This window comes from Dasypus novemcinctus, chromosome 17 (assembly GCF_030445035.2).
Source record: "Dasypus novemcinctus isolate mDasNov1 chromosome 17, mDasNov1.1.hap2, whole genome shotgun sequence".
Lineage (NCBI taxonomy): Eukaryota > Metazoa > Chordata > Mammalia > Cingulata > Dasypodidae > Dasypus > Dasypus novemcinctus.
The window spans coordinates 92910176-92929428 of record NC_080689.1 but is presented as its reverse complement, the minus strand read 5'-3'; the positions used below and the strand labels follow the sequence as shown (position 1 = coordinate 92929428).

Here is a 19253-nt window from a genome sequence, read left to right as displayed (position 1 = left end):
CCATTGCCATGTCCTTTACCCTTGAGCCCTTGTCACACTGCATTAATGTAGGGTTCAACATGAACAGGGAAGTCGAGGCCAGGAATGGAACCAGGCCAATTCTGGTCTCCATCAATGGGGACCAGGAGTGGAGACAGAGAACTTCTAGTCCCAGCCTCTGAAGACAACGGAAGGATGAGCCAGCCTCCTTTACTCATCTGCAGGAGCTGGTGCCCCAGCTTCCAGGGAGGCTGTGAGGTTTCAGGAGACCCTGTTTGCCCACTGGTGAGAGCTCAGGGCTCAGGGAGTGGCCTCTCCTCACAAACATCAGGGTCCCTTTCCTACTCTGCCCCTGCTCCTGCCTCTGCCCCAAGGCTCACTTACTTCTAGATGCTCCTGCATTGCATTGTCCACCATTAAAAATTGAGTGAGAAATGTCCCCAGGCAAGGGACAATGCCCTCGATGACACCCTGTGGCATTGGGGTGGGGATTAGCACAGGCTCTGAGGTGCCCCCCAGACCATGCCCTGAAAACTCCTCAGTCTCACACTCCTAGGACCACACAGCCTTCTCTGGGCAGTGTTGGACACTTAACTCTCACCCTCTAAGTTCCTCTTCTAGACTCCAAGGACCCCAAATCCCTTGCAGTCACCTCCCACCACTGGCTTTTCTTAAGTCACCAAATTTAATCCCTACCCCACCCAATCCACTCATTGTCAGCTCTTCCAGACTTTTACTCTGACTGGCTGCAACTAGTCCCCCAGGATTCCAACAGCTCATGGTCCTAAAGGTTCCAGAGATATTGAAGGGACATTTTCCAGGTGTAGGGGTCCAGAGGGATGGGCTTGAGCACAGCCCCATGCTGACTTTGAGGTCACCCCTCCCTGACCCTCCCAGCCTCATGCACACTCACCATTTCCTGCTGCTGCTCCTTCTGGAATCTTTCGGGTTTCATCTCCAGGGTTGCAAACTTGGAGATCTCCTCCTGCTAGGGTTGAGGACTAGGTTAGTGAGGCTTTCCATCCCTCAACTATTGTCCCTGGGATCTTGGACGCCTGGATCAAGTGGGAAGGTGGAAATCAGCTCCCATTATATGCCTGATGTCCCCTGCATGACCTTGTGCAAGAAGACTGGCCTCTCAGAGTCTCTATCTCTGTTGTAAGGACAAAGACTTGAACCCCCTCATCGGGAGGCCAGAGGCCCTAGTGTTGCATGTTAGCAGCAACGATGCTCTCACCATCATGCTCTACCCCTCAGAGTCACGAGAATGCTCAACTATGTTCCTTTCCTCCCTTGAGCCTCGCCACCTCACTGTGAGGGTGGCAACACTTAATGGTCATGCCTCCTTTCCACATGAGGACACAGAGACCCAAGAGGGTATCGAATGGACTGATTCACTCACGGCATCACAGGACACAATCTGTTCCCTTCAGACAGAGGCCATGTCTGAGCTGACCTTATCCAACCAACTACCATCACTAACTGGAGTCTGGTTCTCCCGGCCTCTGATTATGGGTTGGGGCCTGGTGTCATCCCAGCCATGGAGCTTGAGAATGGGGTGTCTCTAGAGGCTGAGTTGAGAAGCTCCTACCACCCCCAGCCAAGAGAACTGGAGACCCCAAAATCTGTCTGAAGCCATACCAAAGGAAATCCCTCTCCAGGGGTCCACTCAGGATATTCTGTGTGCAGACAAGTCCCAGCATTCACTCAGGAATGGGTCTCCATGCTTCCAGATCTGATTACCCAGGTAGGGTGGGGGCTGCCGGGAATAGTGAGCATTGAAATTTTGCTTCCTCTTTAATGTGGAAACTTCTAGTTAGGGTCATGAAGGATGGCCATGGTTTCCTGTCTCCCAAATGTTTCTCATAGCTCTTGGGCACACATGTCATTAGTAACAAGGAAGTGATGAAACCCGCCTACTCAGATGGCATCTTCTCATCCTGCCAGGTCATCACCTCCTCCTGGGACATCCCAGCTACCGCCACCAAACCCAAAAACAACAGCCTACTGCCTTACAGTGGCCCCTCACCTGCCCATGAACCAAGCATATTCCTTTACATCTTCAACCAGAATAGGTCAGACTTGATTTGTTCAAAGAAACTTTCAGTGAAAAACTAACATACTCACTACCTGAGCCCTGACCCTCCAGCTTCCTCTTCATCTTGATGATCAACTCACAGCTCTGTGAGTAGTTGTTCTCATTTGAGACAATCTCAGATAGCATCTGAAAGAGGTGTAAGCTGTCCCTGGGGGAGAGTAAGTAGGAAGGAGAAATGTGGGAGTGGGTGGGAGGGTATAAAGGCTAATCCATTTTATTTTAGCCACCTGAAACTCAGACTGCTTGGGTGGGTGGTGCTGAAACAGGGCAACTCTGAGTGCTATAGGACATCATGGGACTTGGGACCTGGGCTCTGAAGTGGGCACAATAGGGTCCTCCATTCCCATTTCATTAGCAGCTGGTTCTGATATGTGTAAATTTCAATGGATGGAGAGTGGTGCTGAGAAGCAAACACTTAACAAGCTCCCATTTGGTTCAACTCAGTAAATGACAGAGGAAGCAACCAGTGCTGAAATAGAAAGTTGATCTCATCAACCTAGAGCCCTACCACATATGACCATTGCCCAGGAGCCACTGCCTTGCAGGCCCCCTGAAAGGCAATGTTCAGCCCCCACAAGGTCCCTGGTCCAACCTGGTGTCCCAGGAGCGACCTATCCCCCTGGAAACTTTCTCCCATGTCTTCTTTTTATGTATGTATGTATGTATGTATGTATGTATGTATGTATTTATTTATTTTTTGTCTTTATTTTTTAAATATTACATTAAAAAAAATATGAGGTTCCCATATACCCCCCACCCTCCTCACCCCACTCGTCCCCCCATAACAACAATCTCCATCATCATGAGACATTCATTGCATTTGGTGAATACATCTCAGAGCACTGCTGTACCTCATGGTCAATGGTCCACATCATAGTCCACATTGTCCCATATTCCACCCAGTGGGCCATGGGAGGACATACAATGTCCGGTAACTGTCCCTATAATGAACTGATTGGCTTTCAAGAGCAGAGAGGATGGCATAGAATGAGAAGTCCTTGAGGATTTGGCACTCCTTGGAAGGGAGAAAGAATGAACAGTAAGTCTGACCACCCCGCTGCTCCAGCATCAGCCCCTCAGCTTACATCTTCCCTCTTGAATGAGACAAACACTCAGAGAGACCTTTAGAGCATGCTGTGGACCCAGAGAGGGACACACACACTCAACCTGAGGGAGTAGTTGGGTGGGAGGTGAGGATAGTGTAGGACTGTACTATAGGCCAGGGAGGGCCTGAAGGACTGAGAGCCAGTAAGAGCACAGAGGGGCTCCAGGATTCCAGAGAGGGCCCCCTGAGCATACCCTGGCCACCTCAATCCAGTGCTTCACCACCCTGGCCCTGACTTGAGCCTTCATGCTCTGGTTCCCAAGGCAGGTTATGATGACACAGTTGGTAACACAGTTGAACTGGGTGATGATGGCACAGACAGTGAGCACAACATGTTCCTGGCCTTTTTTGTTACACTGGGACCAGATGGCCCCCAGACAGTGATAGGGCACCACCTTCTTGAACAGCTTCTGGGAGAGGAGATATCAGCCAGTCCTGAATGCAGACACCTTGTATCCTGCAGGCCCTCAAGACCCAGACCAGGGTCCAGTGGTCTCATCCAGATCTCAGAAGGCTGAGGGCACGGTGTGTTCTCTGTTCCTGAGAGGACCTAGCACTCAAGTGACCCAGGGCCCAAGCCTAAAGGGGGAGAGAGAGCTTCACTTTAAAGTCCCTCTCACAAACTCCAGCGTGGGAGGTGCCTCATACTTCCATAGACCCAAGTGGTACCATGGCCCATCCTGGTAATGTCTCCTGAGTCAGCTAACAGTCAGGTTCACAGTCCCTGGGGGGCCATAGATTCTGGGTATCTGTCAAAAGCACCAGGGTCTCATTAGTGTCAATGCTGTGGAGACCCCCAGCACAGAGAAGGCCACCCATGGAGCTGGTTGCACCTCAGTGAGCTCCATTCAACCCCCAATGGCCAAGCCCCCTCAAACTTTCTATTTCTTTGCTCTCATGTAATCTTCACAGTCTTTGTGTATGGCATGTATGTTTAGTGTCCTATATCTACTTTCTAGAGGGAGGAAGTGTGGGTTTGGGATTAATAAACTTGCTCAGGTTACAATGTTGGGAGTGGAACCAGATGATAAGATTCTGGATCAGTGGATGCTAAGACTGGGGCAGCAGATCCTGGGAGGAAGATCCACCTAGATCCACCCTGCTGATCCCACCTGCTCACTGCATCCACCTGTGTCAACTGCTCTGCCACCAGTTCAGGAGGGAAAACCAGGAAGTTAGCCTTCTCCTCCCTCAGCAGGTTCTCTGAGGTCTCAGTCCAGGGGCAGGAAGGCTCTGATGGTGTAGCCTGCCCTCCTGCTGACTTTAGCTCTGGCAGTGGCTCTGGTGGTGCTGCTAGACATGCCTTCCCCTCAGAGAGGTGGTGCTGGTAAAGGTGAGTAAACATGGTGTAGCTCCAGAATGGACACTGGTGCAGACCGTGTAGGTGGCACTGGAGGTCGTGATGGGATTGCCTCCAGCTCAGGAACTTGTAAAGCAGATGGTGATGTGACTTCCTCCAGTCTGGCAGTATGTGCTCCATCTGGGAATGGAGCTGGCTCTCCCTTCAGAGTGGTTATTTGTGCTACCTCCATAGGTAGCAGTGGAGGTGGTGATGGAGCCAAATCAGCCTTTGGAATTACCCCCGTGTCTGCCGCAGGTGGTGGAATTGGTGCCACAGGTTGAACTGGGGGCATTTGGAGCTCTGTAGCTCACAAATGAGTTAGAGAATGGCTCCAAGTGTTTTTCAAATACAGAGAAGTTCCCACAACCTCTAGGGGAATATCCAGCCCCAAAGAGTGTGCCCAGACTGCAGTCTCCCAGGTGACTAGACTGAGGCTCCTCCTTGCTCCTGGCCCAAGGGCCATCTCTGGTAGGTCCTGCCTATGTGATCCAGTCCTGGCCCCACCCCACAAGCTCACATACTACTACCCCAAGCTTCCTCGCCCTTTGGGTCTTCCTCAATGGGTTCAGGATGACTCATCTGTGAAAGTAGAACCTTGGCATGGTACTCAAGGGCAGAACCAGGTAAATTCACCTGCGCATAGTCCACTAGCAACTTGAGGTAAGGAGAGTCTGCTGGTTGTAGGACATCTTCAGGGTACGGGTCCAGCCAGGTACCCAGCAAGGAGAGGGTGCTCATGGCAGGTGGGTGGGCAGCAGAGTCAGAAAATGGCCTTTCTTTCACACTGTCCCTCAGGGACCCTCCCCCTGGAACATAAGGCCCATAAGGACAGGGAAGGGTTTTGACTGGTCTGTTCATATCTGGCACTGACACACAGTAGGATCTTCATCAATATGTGAGTGAGGTGGGGACAGAATCTGTCTTGTGGTGGGTCCTCCTGGCCCTTACCCAGTAAATTCTGGTCTGAGGAACTGCCTCATCTCCTGTCATGTGTCATGTGTCATGTGCCTATTCTTTCCACAAACACTGCCCTTCCAAATGACAGGAGCACAGCTGGCCCAGCCATCCCTGCAGGAGGCAGACAGGACTGAGGTCAATGGCAGATTTGGAGCAGGCTGCTCACCACCTCCTGTCGTGGGTCTGCATGAAATGGTGTTTTAGGGTATTGGGGCTGTGGTGGGAAAGGGCCCTAACAGGGACCAACAATGATCCCCCAGGGTCTTCTGCAGGCAGTGCCCTAGCCCCCCACCCATAGCTTCCTTTGACTCCTTTCCAACTGGGGAGGAAAGCCCTTTGGACTCAGCCCTACAAGGGGGTCATAAAATGAGTGGGACACAGTGTTCTGCTCAGCCCTTCCCTGCCACAAACCACCCAACTCCCCACACTGGTCTCAGGTGAGGAGAGCCCCTCCCCATCTCTCAAAGTGCACTCACTTTTTCATTTCAAGACAAATGTCATGCTCATCATTGCCATGGCATTTATGTCCATATCTAGGAAAGGCCATGAGCATGTCACAGCTAACTTATTGAGTGTACCCCCTGTTTAAGATGACTCTTGTTACTGCCTGCAACCCCATAAAATGGAACCTGGAAGAGCAAGGAAATTTGTCTGCTTTGTTCACTGCATGAAGCTACATGCTTCAGAAAGTGTCTGCACCTAGTAGACACTTGATGAATACTTGGTAAAAGAATGAGTCCTAAGCAGCACCTTCTCAGAGTTAGCATGAGTCTGGTCCCCTCTGGAGACCTACAGAGATTTCTGATCTGAGCCCTCCAAGGTTGGAGTCACTGAAAAGGATCTCAAACCTCCTTTAGAAATAAGGAAACTGGGTTCAGTAAAGGGGTGAGGCTAAAAGTTTCTTCACTGGGAAGAGGAATGTCCTGCCTAGGAACAAGCCTGCCCCTCCAGCCACCCTGTCCACTGAGCCAGGCTTGGAGAAGCACTTTCTATGGATTCTTCCAGTTAGACCTTGTAAGCAACCTTGAAGTCTTTTCCTTTAAGTGCTCCCCTTTCCAAGGAGGAAACTGAGGCCAATGGGTGAAATGACATTTCTGAGACACAAGCAAGTTGGTGGCAGAGCAGTCATGTGGCCAGATTTGGGGCTGGCTCTCACCTGTGGAGCAACCAGTCCAGGATCTGCTCAGTCGTGGTGAAGACATGGTATGTTTCAAAGAAGATGTTGATATACATGACTTTGCCTTCCTGGAAGGTGGGCACCAGGTGCTCCACCAGCTTCTCCTAATTGCATGCCTTGACAGTCCATACCATATGGTTCTCCTCCTTTGTGAGCCTCGAGTTGTTTTCCCTCTAGGGTGGGTCAGAGGAGGCAAATGGGGTCAGAAGGAGAACTGTGGACCCTTAGGTGGGGCTGGGGCTGTGGGCAGACCTGCTGCACCCAAGTCCTCAGCAACTTGAGGCTGAGGGTGTCATGTGTGCCTCTAGCAGAGAAAGATCCTTAGCCTTAAATTGAATTTAAGGTGAGGAAATAATTAAAAGATGAGATCCTAGACACAGCAAAGGGCAGATGCCTGGAGTGTCTCTAGAAGGAGAAAGATCCCTGCAGTCCTGAGGATCTGAACAGACACCTGAGAGATCAGCAGACCCACCTGGTCAGTAATTGAATTTCAGGACTCCACTGCTTATGGGGCCAGAGTCACATGGCTATGCCATTTGCCACCCTGACCCCAGATCAGGAAAATGAAGGAAAATGAAAAGACCCAGTTTCCAGTGGGGTGCGCACAGGGATGATCCTGCTCACACAGACAGCAGGTTGTAACTGAACTCCTCTAGCCTTAAGGAAATTATCTGGTCCTCCTGCTTGAAAGTGATGTCTGCATGTCCTCTGTTCAGTCATCCCTTTCCTGGAAGCCTATACCAGGGGCATGTGGAAGGTGTTCAGGGCAGCAGTGTTGACAGGGCCACAGGGAAGGATCATTTAGGTCCAGCAGTACCAAAGGCCAAATCGCTGCTCTAAGCTGCCTCCCTTCTGGTATATCGGGCATCTGAGTCAGACCTCAGCTCCTGATCTGGGAAAGTGAAGGGGACAGTTATGAGAGACAGAAAGAACCATCCTAAGTGAGAGTAGTAGTATAGTTTGGAGCAGGTTTTTAAGGTAGTCATGGACTGCTGCCCAGGGACATGGGGCCAGGGAATGGAAACAGAAATACAGCACCATAAAGCTCATGTATGTGAAGTGAGCCCACCCTTCAGCCTACCCTGAAGAGAAACCCATGGAAAAGACTCCTCTCTACTATTCCTTTATCCATTTGAAGTGACCTGCCCCCTGGTCTATGGAATGGCAGTGTGGTGGGTGATTGGTGAGGGCCCAGGTTCCTCAGGAAGTGGGATATTGGGCCACTCTGGGGTGAAAGCCCTGGGAGAGAGAGCAAGGGAATAGCCAGGGTAGGATACAGGTCCTGCCATGTTCCCCCGCTGTTTCAGGACCCCAATTGGCACCTGCTCCTACCTGGAACCAGCACTGGCTCTGGCTGGGGCCATGAGGGACCTGCACCTTCTGCAGAGAGATGGTGTAGATGAGGCCATCCCCCAGCTCCTCGCTGACCACCTGTGTGGAGCTCTGGGATGACATTGCCCAGCAGCCAGGCCAAGGAGGTGAGTGAGTGGCCTGCCCTACTCCACAAGCGAAGCTGTACCCTATTTGGGCTGGGACCGTGATCAGGCCCAGATGGGTGTGTGCCTCCCCTCCAACCCCATTAGAGAGGAGATGATAGCTGAGAGCTCAAGATTAACACAGGTAAACATGGGTGCCACCCCAAGATGAGCCTTCCCACTCTTCCAGCCATGACCTGGCAGATGATAGGGAAGGACCTACTGGGGTCCCATCCCTGATGGCCTGCTCCTTCCCAGGGTGATACTGATGCTCACTGGGATTTGAATGGGAAGTGGGGTTGCCCAGGCAGGAGCACAGTAGGTGCATGTGCTGAATTGGCTGGCCCTGGGTCACCCTGTGTTACCTTTGGGTACCTCCTGGCTGGTGACCAGGAGCCTTGTGGCTGGGGCCTGAGCCAATGTTAAAAGTGATGGCTAAAGGACTCATTCCTTGTTTGGTTGAGGCTGGAGCCTCATGAACTAGGAACACAGCAGGAGAACATGGGTCCCTCTTGAGTGTCTCCTGCCAAGTGAGCTGGGAGGGGGTTGCCTTTGGAATCTGGGTGCCTGGTTACCAGAGTTCCAAGTTCTGTTGGGGCCTCTCACCAAGGAAGTGAGGTCACCTCCTTAGGTGCCCTTACATGGGCCTCCTCAACTGTAAGAACTCCACAAAAGTCCCTTTGCATGTCTGTCTGTCTATCCTCACCTAGATCACCTTGTAATGTGTTCTGCCAACATGTCCCTTCCCACAGCTACCTGGGAAGGCCTGTGTGCAGCTCCAGCCTCAGTTATAAGGAAACACAGCCTGGTATAGACCTGACTACTCCTTTTGTTTTCTGACCCTGGACTAATCACTGAGGCCTCCCCAGTCTCCTTGCTGACACAGTGGGAATCATTCTAGCATCTGATTCCTGGGGACATCATCAAGTCTGTGGGGAGAATACTGCAAACCGCATAGTCTTGCTTCACATGTAGATAATACACAGGCAGACATGGAACAAACAGGAAGGGGATGGATATAACAAGAATACAACTCAAAATAGGGCTGGGAGGGCTGTGTGATCATAGGAAACTTACTTTCCCTCCTGGATTGCTGTCTCAGTCTGTACCATGATGAGGTTGAAATGAGATGAAATTCAGTCACTGCTACTGTGCCAGAATCCTTCCAGAGGCTCCCCATTGTAATTAGATTCAGATGCAAGTGCCTCATCTCAACCCCTGTGGTGAGCTTCCTGTGCCCTTGGTCCCCACCCATCTCTCCTTCCAGGTACAAGCATCCTTGTATATCCCCCTTGAACTGAGTCCTGGCCTAGTGACTCACTATTAAAGAAAATAAAATGGCTGAATATCAGGACACCCCTCCTAAAACCAATACAAAATGTTTCCTGTCTTCACCACATTCCCTTGTGAGTGAACTCTCCCTCTCTTGGCCTATCTCCCTGTGAAGGTTGTCCCGGCCCATGGGACACTGACGGGGGCTTGAGTACTGGTCAGGGAGGAATGTTATGGGACGAGAGACACGAAGGACGACAGCCAGACAGAGTTCAGATCAAGCTGCTGCTGCTGCTGCCGCTACCACAAAATTTTATTGAAGAGGCTGAGCATATATACTCTAGGGAGGAGGGGGGCTGGCAGGTAAGGATAGGTGGCAGTCTGGGATTGGCAGCTGCTGTTGCTGGGGGAAGTGGCAGAGGTAAGGTGATTGGTTCTGGCTGTTACTGAGGGAAATGGCAGAAGTAAGGTTAGGAGGCAATTACTGATTGGTGGTCGCACTGACTGCCTGAGGCATTGGCTGGGCGGTAACTGCGAGACAGGGGGCGAACCTTCTTCCATGAAGGAGGCTGAGTATACTGTAGACCGTTACTGTATCAGCTCTGGCAGCCATTATGTGCTCTTTGATATTGCTGAAGCCAAGTGCTGTCTTAAGCGTCCCCAACATCTCCTCCCTTTTTCTTTAAAAGGGTTTGGAGGAAGAGTGCTCGTTGAGCATTCTTTTGGCTTTAACCTGCTGGAGGAAGTAGAGGCCTCATTCCCCATGCCGTTTGTGGCTCTGTTTTTCTGGGGAGGGGATTTTGGAGTAGGATTCGTGCTGAGCGAATCTCTTATTTGCGCAGAGCGAACCCCTATGCTAATGAGGCATGCTTCTCAAGGAGCTGGAAAACAGCCTTTTGTTTTGGCCCTCCTTTGCAGTGCTTTGCCTCACACCCAGCGGTACCAACCTCAGCTCAGGCGTTGTTCTTGCCTGGCGAGGAGCATATTTTCCAGTGTCATGCTGCTCCCATAGGAGGGGGCTGGACAGTGTTCAGATATTTTGAGGATATGCCTTGGTCAGCAAGATGGAGTCAATGGTAGTGCACTTGAATAGGCTTGCCCAGAGCAGAGTCAATTTGGTCTTTTACTAGTTGTATAATTCTTTTTATGGCCCAAGGTGCAAAAGATATTATCAGGAGTATGGTTACTAAGGGGCCTAGTATGGGGAGAATGTAAGGAAGGACTCCATTAAATCCCCAGGAGAGGTTTCCTTGGGCCTCCCTTTCTCTTTTGCACCTTGCTAGTCCCTCTCTAAGCTGGGCCATATTGTCTCTGATAAGGCCGGAATGATTGGCATAAAAACAGCATTCTTCTAACGCGGCACAAATCCCCCCTTCCTTAAGGAAGAGGAGGTCTAGACCTCTGTGGTTCTGGAGGACAACCTCGGACAATGAATTCAGGGATTTTTCTAGAGGGGAGATGGAGGTTTTGATGTGGGCTATATCTTCATCCATGGCTTGCCTAATAGAGGAGAGAGATGTCTGTTGCGCGGTGAGGGCTGCAATTCCAGTGCCGGCTCCAGCGAGACCTAGAAGTGAAGCAACTGTGATGGCAGTGATGACTTCTCATTTTTGTACATAGACTGGTAGAAGGTGACGCTGCCAGGAGTCAAAGAATTGGTCATTTTCATGAAAGAGAATACGGGGGAATATGTTAGCAAGCACACAGGTTTCGTGGTGGCGTTAAGGGTTTGGACGCTAAGACAGGGGGTGAGTCCGGTGGAGAAACACAGCTATTTTGTATTATTGGGGGGTATTAGAAATGTTGCATTTGGCTGAGGATTGGCAGTAATATTGCAAAGGGAATGCATGTATGGGGCAATAGAGCCTCCGATCTTAGTGACACAAAGCCCGCTCTGGGAGACGAGCTGGACTGTGAGTCCGATTTTCGTTTGGTTCCAATTACAGGAAGCGGGATTGTTGTCTATAGAGGTGTTGTAAGAGGCATTGGTGGCTACAGCTTCATAGTAGGGAGATGTAGAGGAGAAGCACAGCCAGCAGTGTTGGGTACGGTTGGGGTTAGAGGAGTTTAAAGAGAGGAACGTGGCGTTAAGGAGGGCTAACAGTGGGTTATGCAGGAGAAGTGCATTAGTGTTGAGGAGGGAGCCGTTGATGGAGGAAACGCTGGAATGAGAGATATTTGGTGACGGGGGCATGAGGGTGGTTGGGAGGGGATTGAGAACCCGGTTGGGGCCGACTGGAACTGAGGACGGCGAGGAGGAGGCTTGGTTTTTCTTTATAATGAAAAAGGAGCCATAGTCATAACTGGACATATAGAGCCGTATTCTCCATGTGCAGCCACTAAGCCATTGAGTGTCATCGGGATTTTTTACCAGTAGGGTGATGTTAGGCCATTGGGAATCGACCACGGAAAGGTGAGGGTCTCGGTTAGGGGTCCCGGACCATCCAAATGCTATGGATTCGCACATATGTAATAGGGACAGTAATAGTGTGTGGGATCGTGGCAGGAACACAAGGAGGAACCTGACGAGGAAGGGCAGATGTAGTAGCCTGATATAAGATGGTTGAAGTGGCCATAAATTTGATTAGACCCCCAGCAGCCCTGATGATTAGCGAGAACACCTGGATACAGTGAAAGATGGGGGACCTGAGGTGACATTGTAATGAAGGATTATTTCCTGTTGCCAGAGGCTTAATGTCCAATTAAAAGGCTGATGGCTGGGATTGGTGAAAGTAATGGGGAAGAAAAGGAAAAAGAGGGTGATGACTGAACAGGGAGAGGCTTGGCGGGATCATTGTGAGAGAAAAACAATGAATGAGGTATATATGGAAACGACAGATAGGAAAGCAATGACGAGTAAAAGTCACTGGCCGAGGTTCCAATCCTTCGGGGCAACAGTGCCTAGACAGATAGCAGAAAATATTGTCAATAAGGCAAAAGATATAAGGAGGAAATAGAGAATCATCCAGAAGATGGGGTTGGAAAGTGTATACTCAAGGTGGAGGCGCTCTGGTTTTTGGAAACTGCCTGGTCGTCAGTTGAGGATGGATTGCCGCGGGAACAGGCATTCTTCTTGGGTTGCTGAGAAGGCTGGGAAGGAAAAGGAAAAAATTTTTTTCTCAGGGGGAGGCTTCCTCCCTGGAAGGGTTAGTATGAGTTTGATTTTGAAGAGGAGGATTAACCTGCCTTATTAATCGTTCAGGAAGCCAACGAGGGCCATCCTCTTTTAGATCATATATAAAGGCAGAGCCTCATCCCCAAATGATTACAGGGTTGGGCCCATGCCATTGTGATGTTAAAGGGTTGCACCACATAACGGTGGCTTGCTGCATCTGTGTGGTAGGATGCCAATGCCTATCGGCTGCAGATTGCCCATTAATATCCAGGGTTAGGAAGTTAAGAACGAAAAGGGCATGGTGTAGAAGGTCTCGCCGTCGTTGTTTGGAGAGACCGAGAGTACTTTCAGTTAAACGGCTTAGGGTGTTTTTTAACATGCGATGCGCTCGCTCTATTATTCCCTGGCCTTGGGGGTTATAAGGTATTCCTGTGATGTGGTTAATTTGCAATTGTTGACAGAATGTTTGAAAAATTTTTCCAGTATACCCAGGTCCATTATCTGTTTTAATGGTTTTAGGCTGACCTAAGATGGTGAAGCACTGCAATAAATGGGATATAACATGTTTAGAGGCTTCTCCCGACTGTAAGCTAGCTGTGATGAAGCCACTATAAGTGTCGATGCAGACATGAACGTATTTTTTTGCCCAAAGCTAGTAACGTGGGTAACGTCCATCTGCCAGAGTTCATTTGGAATAATGCCCCTGGGATTACTCCTACATGGGGAGCTGGTAATTGAGTTACACAATTCTTACAAGCTTTGACAATTTCTCTTTCTTGCTCCCTGGTAATGCCAAATTTTTGGCGGAGAGTGTTTGCATTTAAGTGATGTTGAGCATGGGCTTGGGAGGCTAAAGTTAGGGGGGGTGGAGAGAGTGTGAAGCCTGCTTGTTGAGTGGCTGCATCTGCTAGCACGTTACCTTCTGCTGGGGGGCCTGGTAAGTTTTGGTGGGCACGGAGGTGTCCTATAAAGAAAGGGTGCTGTCATTTAAGGATTGTTCTTTGGAGTTTTGAGAATAGGGGAACTGCTTTAGGGGATGGTTTAATAAAGGGGGTTGTTTCTAATAGGGGAACTGAATGAGCTATATACGCGCTATCAGTGTACAAGTTAAAGGGTTGATCCTGGAGGCGGGAAAAGACTTGTAGGACTGCATAGAGTTCAACGAGCTGAGCTGAAGTATAGGGGGAGGGTATGGAAAACACTTGGTTTTGGATGACGTAGAAGGCAGTCCCATTTGCTGAGCCGTCAGTAAAAACTAAAGGGGCTGAATTAATGGGCCTTGTCTTAGTGACTCTTGGGAAGATAAATGGGTGGATTTTGGCAAACTGGATTAACGGGTTAGCTGGATAATGATTGTGGATGTCACCTGCGAAGGAGGAACATGCGATAGCCCAATCATCATTAGTTTGGAAAAGCCAATTAATTTGATCTTGAGTGTATGGAACGATGAGGGAATCTGGGTCTTTACCAAAAAGCTGGCGGCTGGTTTGCCTGCCATTAGTTATAAGGGTAGCTATAAGAAAAATGTATGGTGACAATACTCATGGAGGAGCAGCTGGGAGGTGAATCCAGAGTAATGGGCGGCCTTGCCCATTTTGCTGATTCTGATAGGATTGCCAGAAAATGCCCGTAGGCGTGTGGGTGGTGGCCAGGACTACAAATGTTAAAGGGCGGCAGAAGTCTATTTGATAGCAAGTTTGATTTTGTATAGCCTGATTGACAGCATCAAGCGCTTGCATTGCTTCTGGGGTTAGGGTTCTGCAAGAGGAAGGGCTAGTGTCTCCCCTCAAAATGTTATTGAGCGGGGTTGGTGTTTCAGTGGGCAACTTGAGGTAGGGGCGGAGCCATTGAATATCTCCTAAAAGTTTTTGAAAATCGTGTAACGTTAGTAAATGGGAGGTTCGCAGTTTAATGCGGGGCGTTAAAACTCGCTGGTCCCAAAGTTCAAATCCGAGATAAGAGAAAGGATTTGAGGTTTGTACTTTGTCATGGGCTATTAGAAGACTTTTTGCAGTTAGGTGTTTAAGAAGGCTTCGATAGCAGGAATGTAACTTGGACAAGTCTGGACTTGCTAACAAGATGTCATCCATGTAATGAAGAATGTAAATTTGTGGCCATGACTGTCTGATTGGGTTAATGGCTGTAGCAACAAATTTTTGACACAAGGTGGGGCTGTTGGCCATGCCTTGTGGCAAGATTTTCCATTGAAAGTGGGGCATTGGGCCTTGAAAATTGATTTGAGGAACACTAAAGGCAAAATGTTGCCTGTCCTCAGGATGGAGGGGTATGGAGAAAAAACAATCTTTTAAATCTATAACTATTTTGTGAAAGTTTGAAGGGATAGCCACTGGTGAAGGGAGACCAGGTTGTAAGGCTCCCATGGGGACCATAGCTTTATTTACGGCCCGCAAGTCTTGTAATAATCTCCACTTGCCTGATTTCTTTTTTATAACAAAAATAGGGGTATTCCAAGGGGACTGGGTAGGCTTAACATGTCTGGCAGCAAGTTGTTCCTGTACTAACTCTATAGCTGCTAGGGTTTTTTCTAGGGTTAAAGGCCATTGATCAACCCATACTGGCTGTGTAATTTTCCAAGAGATTTTTTCAGCATGGGGTACAGGGATGTCAACGGCCCTTATGTTAAATCCTGTGGGAACCCAAGTCCTGTTTTGTTTGTATTAGGTTTTAAAGAAATGGGTTGTTTAATCCCTTGGTTATTTTTGCCCAAGCCTTTGCCAGGGAGGAAATCCATTTTAAGCATTTGAGCAGCGATGGTATTATTGGGACTGCACATAAAGACTTTCATTTGGGTAAGGATATCTCTACCCCACAGATTAACAGGGAGATTGGGAAGGACATATGGAACAATCGTGCCCTTATTCCCTTCATTATCTTCCCAGGTTAGGGTTTGTGAACTTTGAAGGGGGTTGGTGGCCTTGCCTATTCCCTGCAGATGAATGACAGCGGCAGTGAGGGGCCAGGATTTGGGCCAGTGATTTGAAGAAACAATTGTGGCATCAGCTCCTGTGTCCAGTATGCCTTCAAAAGATGTACCATTCAACTTTAATTTTAGGGTGGGCCAGTTATGGGTTATAGCCTGTGCCCAGTAAATATCAGAGGAGCCAAGGCCTTCAGTGGAGTGCTGAAGCTTTTTGAAATTTGAGTTAACATGTTGAATAGGGAGAATGATAAGCTGTGCTATCCAGGTGCCGGTGGGAACGGGGATTATGTTATTTGAAGTGGCTGCAATTATTTTTACTTTGCCTCTGAAATCACTGTTTAGCATGCCTGGAAAGACCTGAATTCCTTGTAGGGAGGCGCTGGCCTTCCCTAGAATGAGGCCAAAAGTATTTGGGGGTAATGGACCATAGACTCCTGCTGATATGAGGAGGGGACTGGAATCTGGAGTTAGTATTGCCTCGGAGGTGGCACAGAGGTCCATTCCTGCGCTCCCTGCTCTTGCTTTCCATAAGCCGGAGATACTGCTGCAGCATGGTGGATAGTTGGGAGTGCAGATATTGTGGGTGGGGATGGTTGAACAAACTGCGTTGCCCCTGGCTTTGTTTTGGCTGGGGCCTGGGGCTGGCCCCGCTGGTAGTTTCCCTGCCACCGAGGTTTGAGGCGTTGATTATTAATGTCTGTTTGGGATCGACACTCAGACACCCAGTGGAAGCCCTTTCTACATCGTGGGCAGAGGACAGGTGCTTGACGTTGTTATTGCTTAAAGGAGTGGCGAGGGGGCGGGAAGCGGTTTTATTGGAGCAGTGTTTAGCAAAATGACCAGGTTGCTTACAGGTAAAGCACACAGGGGGACTATCGAGACTCTTTTTTAGATCTTGAAAGGCTGCGTCAATGGCTAGCCCAAGGGTTTGGGTAGGTCCAATATTGGCACAAAGTTTTATGTAATTGCTGAGGTCAGTATTGCGGAAAGGACGAATGGCAGCCTGACATGCAGCGTTAGCGTTTTCGAAAGCCAGATGTTTAATAAAGTCACTTTTGCTTTCACTATCTCCAAACAGGCGCTCTGCAGTGCTTTGTAAGCAGCTAAGGAACTCAATGTATGGTTCCTTGGCACCCTGCCGCACTTTGGCAAGTGAGGAAGTAGTAGCGCCTTTTTGAGGAAGTTTTTTCCAGGCTTTAAGCGCAGCCGTTTGTACTTGGGCAAGGAGGCCAGAACTAAATTGAGCCTGCTTCTGATTAGTTTGGTAGGGTTTTAGACCTAAAAACTTTTTTAGTGTCCAATCTTTAGAGTCAGCCTTATGGATATTACGGGTGGTGAAATTTTTACTATTCTCTTCATATTCAGATTTCCATAACAGAAAATCGCCACCAGTTAAGGCTGCTCTGGCTAGTTGGAACCAGTCATTGGGCGCGAGCTCTTGATCACTCAAGCTTTCGAGTAGAGCAAGCGTGAAAGGGGCGGTAGTGCCATAGGAATGCACTGCTTTTTTTAGTTTTTCTAGATATTTTAGACTAAGGGGCTTGTATTTAGCGGTGGGTTTGGGGGGGGGCACTCCCGGGGGCATTTGAGGCGTTTTCATCCTCTGAACCAGAATCAGAATGGGAGTTGGCTTCACTACCATTTTTGTCATGGTCACCATTTTGAGCTTCATGGTCTGCTGGCGCGTTGCCATTTTGTGCGTTTGAATCAGGTTGTTCTTGGTCGCCATCCTGGGCACCAGAGGTTGGTGGGCTTTGCTAGAGGAGGCGGGCAGTTGTCAGGCCTAGCTTCTGGTGACCGGGAAGGCGAGTGTTGCAGTTTTGGGACATGTAAGAGATAAAATGCTTTGGGTGGCTAACTGAACACCGGCGAGCAGTTCAGTGGCTTGCTCAAGTTGCCAGGAAAGGGACTCTTTAAAGGTGGCAATGGCTTCGTGCAAGGGCGGTGGCGATTTAATGGCCGCCGGGTAGAGGAGGGGCGGGTGTAAATTCCAGGGCTGGTGTAAAGTTGGCTGCAGGGTGACCGCATAAGGGGGGGGGGGGTGGTGGAACGCCACCGTTTTTAGAATCTGCGCCTTCTAAGGCATTATGGGAAGTTTCTGGGGCGCTCAAGGAGTGAGTGGGGGGCGGTAGGGCTAATTGGTGGCTCTTCAGGCATGTCGATGGTAATGGAGCTACAGACTGAGGCGGGACGGGAATGTAGTTTTAAGATATTTTCTCCTTCTTTGATAATGTTTCTATCTGGGGCACTGCAGACTGAAGCAGGGCGGGAATGTAGTTTTAAGGTATTTTCTCCTTCTTTGATAATGTTTTTAATATCTGGGGCAAGAGGGTTGACTTTCAACATATCATAAATCAACTGCCAATAGTTAAAGACTATTACTGGAATCTTTTCTGGACCAAATGTTCTATAATAGTCATTTAAACAATCTCCTACCCTTCCCCAACACTTTTGATCGATAGTACCCTCCTGGGGAAACCAAGGGCAGGTTCTGAGTATGAAATCAAAGAAACGAATAAGATCTTTTTTCTTAACTTTAACTCCTCGTGTCTTGAGGGCTTCTTTTACTTGGCTAATAAACAACAGGTGAGTGGAGGATCCTTGTCCCATAATGAAGGGGGGTGGGGAGGTTTACCTGTTTTGAAGTCTTCTGTGGAGTTTCCGCTAGTCTTTCTTTCCGCTGCTACAGAACTGCCTTTCTTTCCATTGCTACGGAACTGCAAACTGTAGTCTTTCTTTCTGCCACTGAAGATTGGCCTTTTCCTCGGCCGAGTGTCTGGAGAGCGCTCTCCCTCCGTGGTGAAGCGGCGTTCCTGTCCTGGCGTGGCCGTCGAGCCCCATGTTGGGTGCCAGCTGTGAAGGTCGTCCCGGCCTGCGGAACACTGACGGGGGCTCAAGTACCGGTCAGGGAGGAATGTTATAGGACAAGAGACACGAAGGACAACAGCCAGACAGAGTTCAGATCAAGCTGCAAGCTGCAAGCTGCAAGCTGCAAGCTGCAAGCTGCAAGCTGCAAGCTGCAAGCTGCTGCTGCCGCCACTGCCGCAAAATTTTATTGAAGAGGCTGGGCATATATACTCTAGGGAGGAGGGGGAGTGGTGGGTAAGGATAGGTGGTGGTCTGGGATTGGCAGCTGCTGTTGCTGGGGGAAGTGGCAGAGGTAAGGTGATTGGTTCTGGCTGTTACTGAGGGAAATGGCAGAAGTAAGGTTAGGAGGCAATTACTGATTGGTGGTCGCACTGACTGCCTGAGGTGTTGACTGGGTGGTAACTGCGAGAAAGGGGGTGAACCTTCTACTGTGAAGGAGGCTGAGTATACTGTAGACTGTTACTGTATCAGCTCTGGCAGCCATTATGTGCTCTTTGATATTGCTGAAGGCAAGTGCTGTCTTAAGCGTCCCCAACATCTCCCATTTAACATGAATCCTGCTGAACAACACAACAGGGCTGGGAAGCAGTTCATCCCCCAGCTGAAACTCAGTAGAGGCTCTGCCCCCAGCAGCTACCTTCCTAGCCTCCTCTCTGTCCAAACTCCCTCTCCCTCCCACTCCTCCCCTGCTGTGCTTTCTCCAAGGTACCCTCTTCCCACACATGTGCAGGCCTGGCTACCTCTTGGCATTCTGATCATAGTGTACATGTCATCTCAGTGTGTCCTTTTGGGCATTCCCACCTGGTGGTCCCATAGCCCTTCTCACAGCACCCTGCTTAGCCTTCTCTATAGCACTTGCTCTTTTTTTGCACTTGGGTTTGCTTAAATGCTTTTGTCCACTTCTTGATGGGCAGGGGCCAAAGG

The 19253-nt window shown here is 49.5% G+C and overlaps 1 protein-coding gene across 1 annotated transcript in view; it reads right to left on the bottom strand.

Annotated features, from left to right (window-relative positions):
* The window catches only part of LOC139436723 (ral guanine nucleotide dissociation stimulator-like), a 157733-nt gene extending 153206 nt beyond the window's left edge, over positions 1-4527 (bottom strand). The window contains exons 1-7 of the mRNA XM_071208681.1: positions 4303-4527; positions 3377-3592; positions 3023-3092; positions 2693-2727; positions 2143-2221; positions 893-966; positions 364-450 (exon numbers count right to left, since the gene is read on the bottom strand). Coding sequence (XP_071064782.1) covers positions 364-450; positions 893-966; positions 2143-2221; positions 2693-2727; positions 3023-3092; positions 3377-3592; positions 4303-4527 — 786 coding nt within the window. The remainder of the gene's footprint in view (positions 1-363; positions 451-892; positions 967-2142; positions 2222-2692; positions 2728-3022; positions 3093-3376; positions 3593-4302) is intronic.
* Between the last annotated feature and the right edge of the window lie 14726 nt (positions 4528-19253).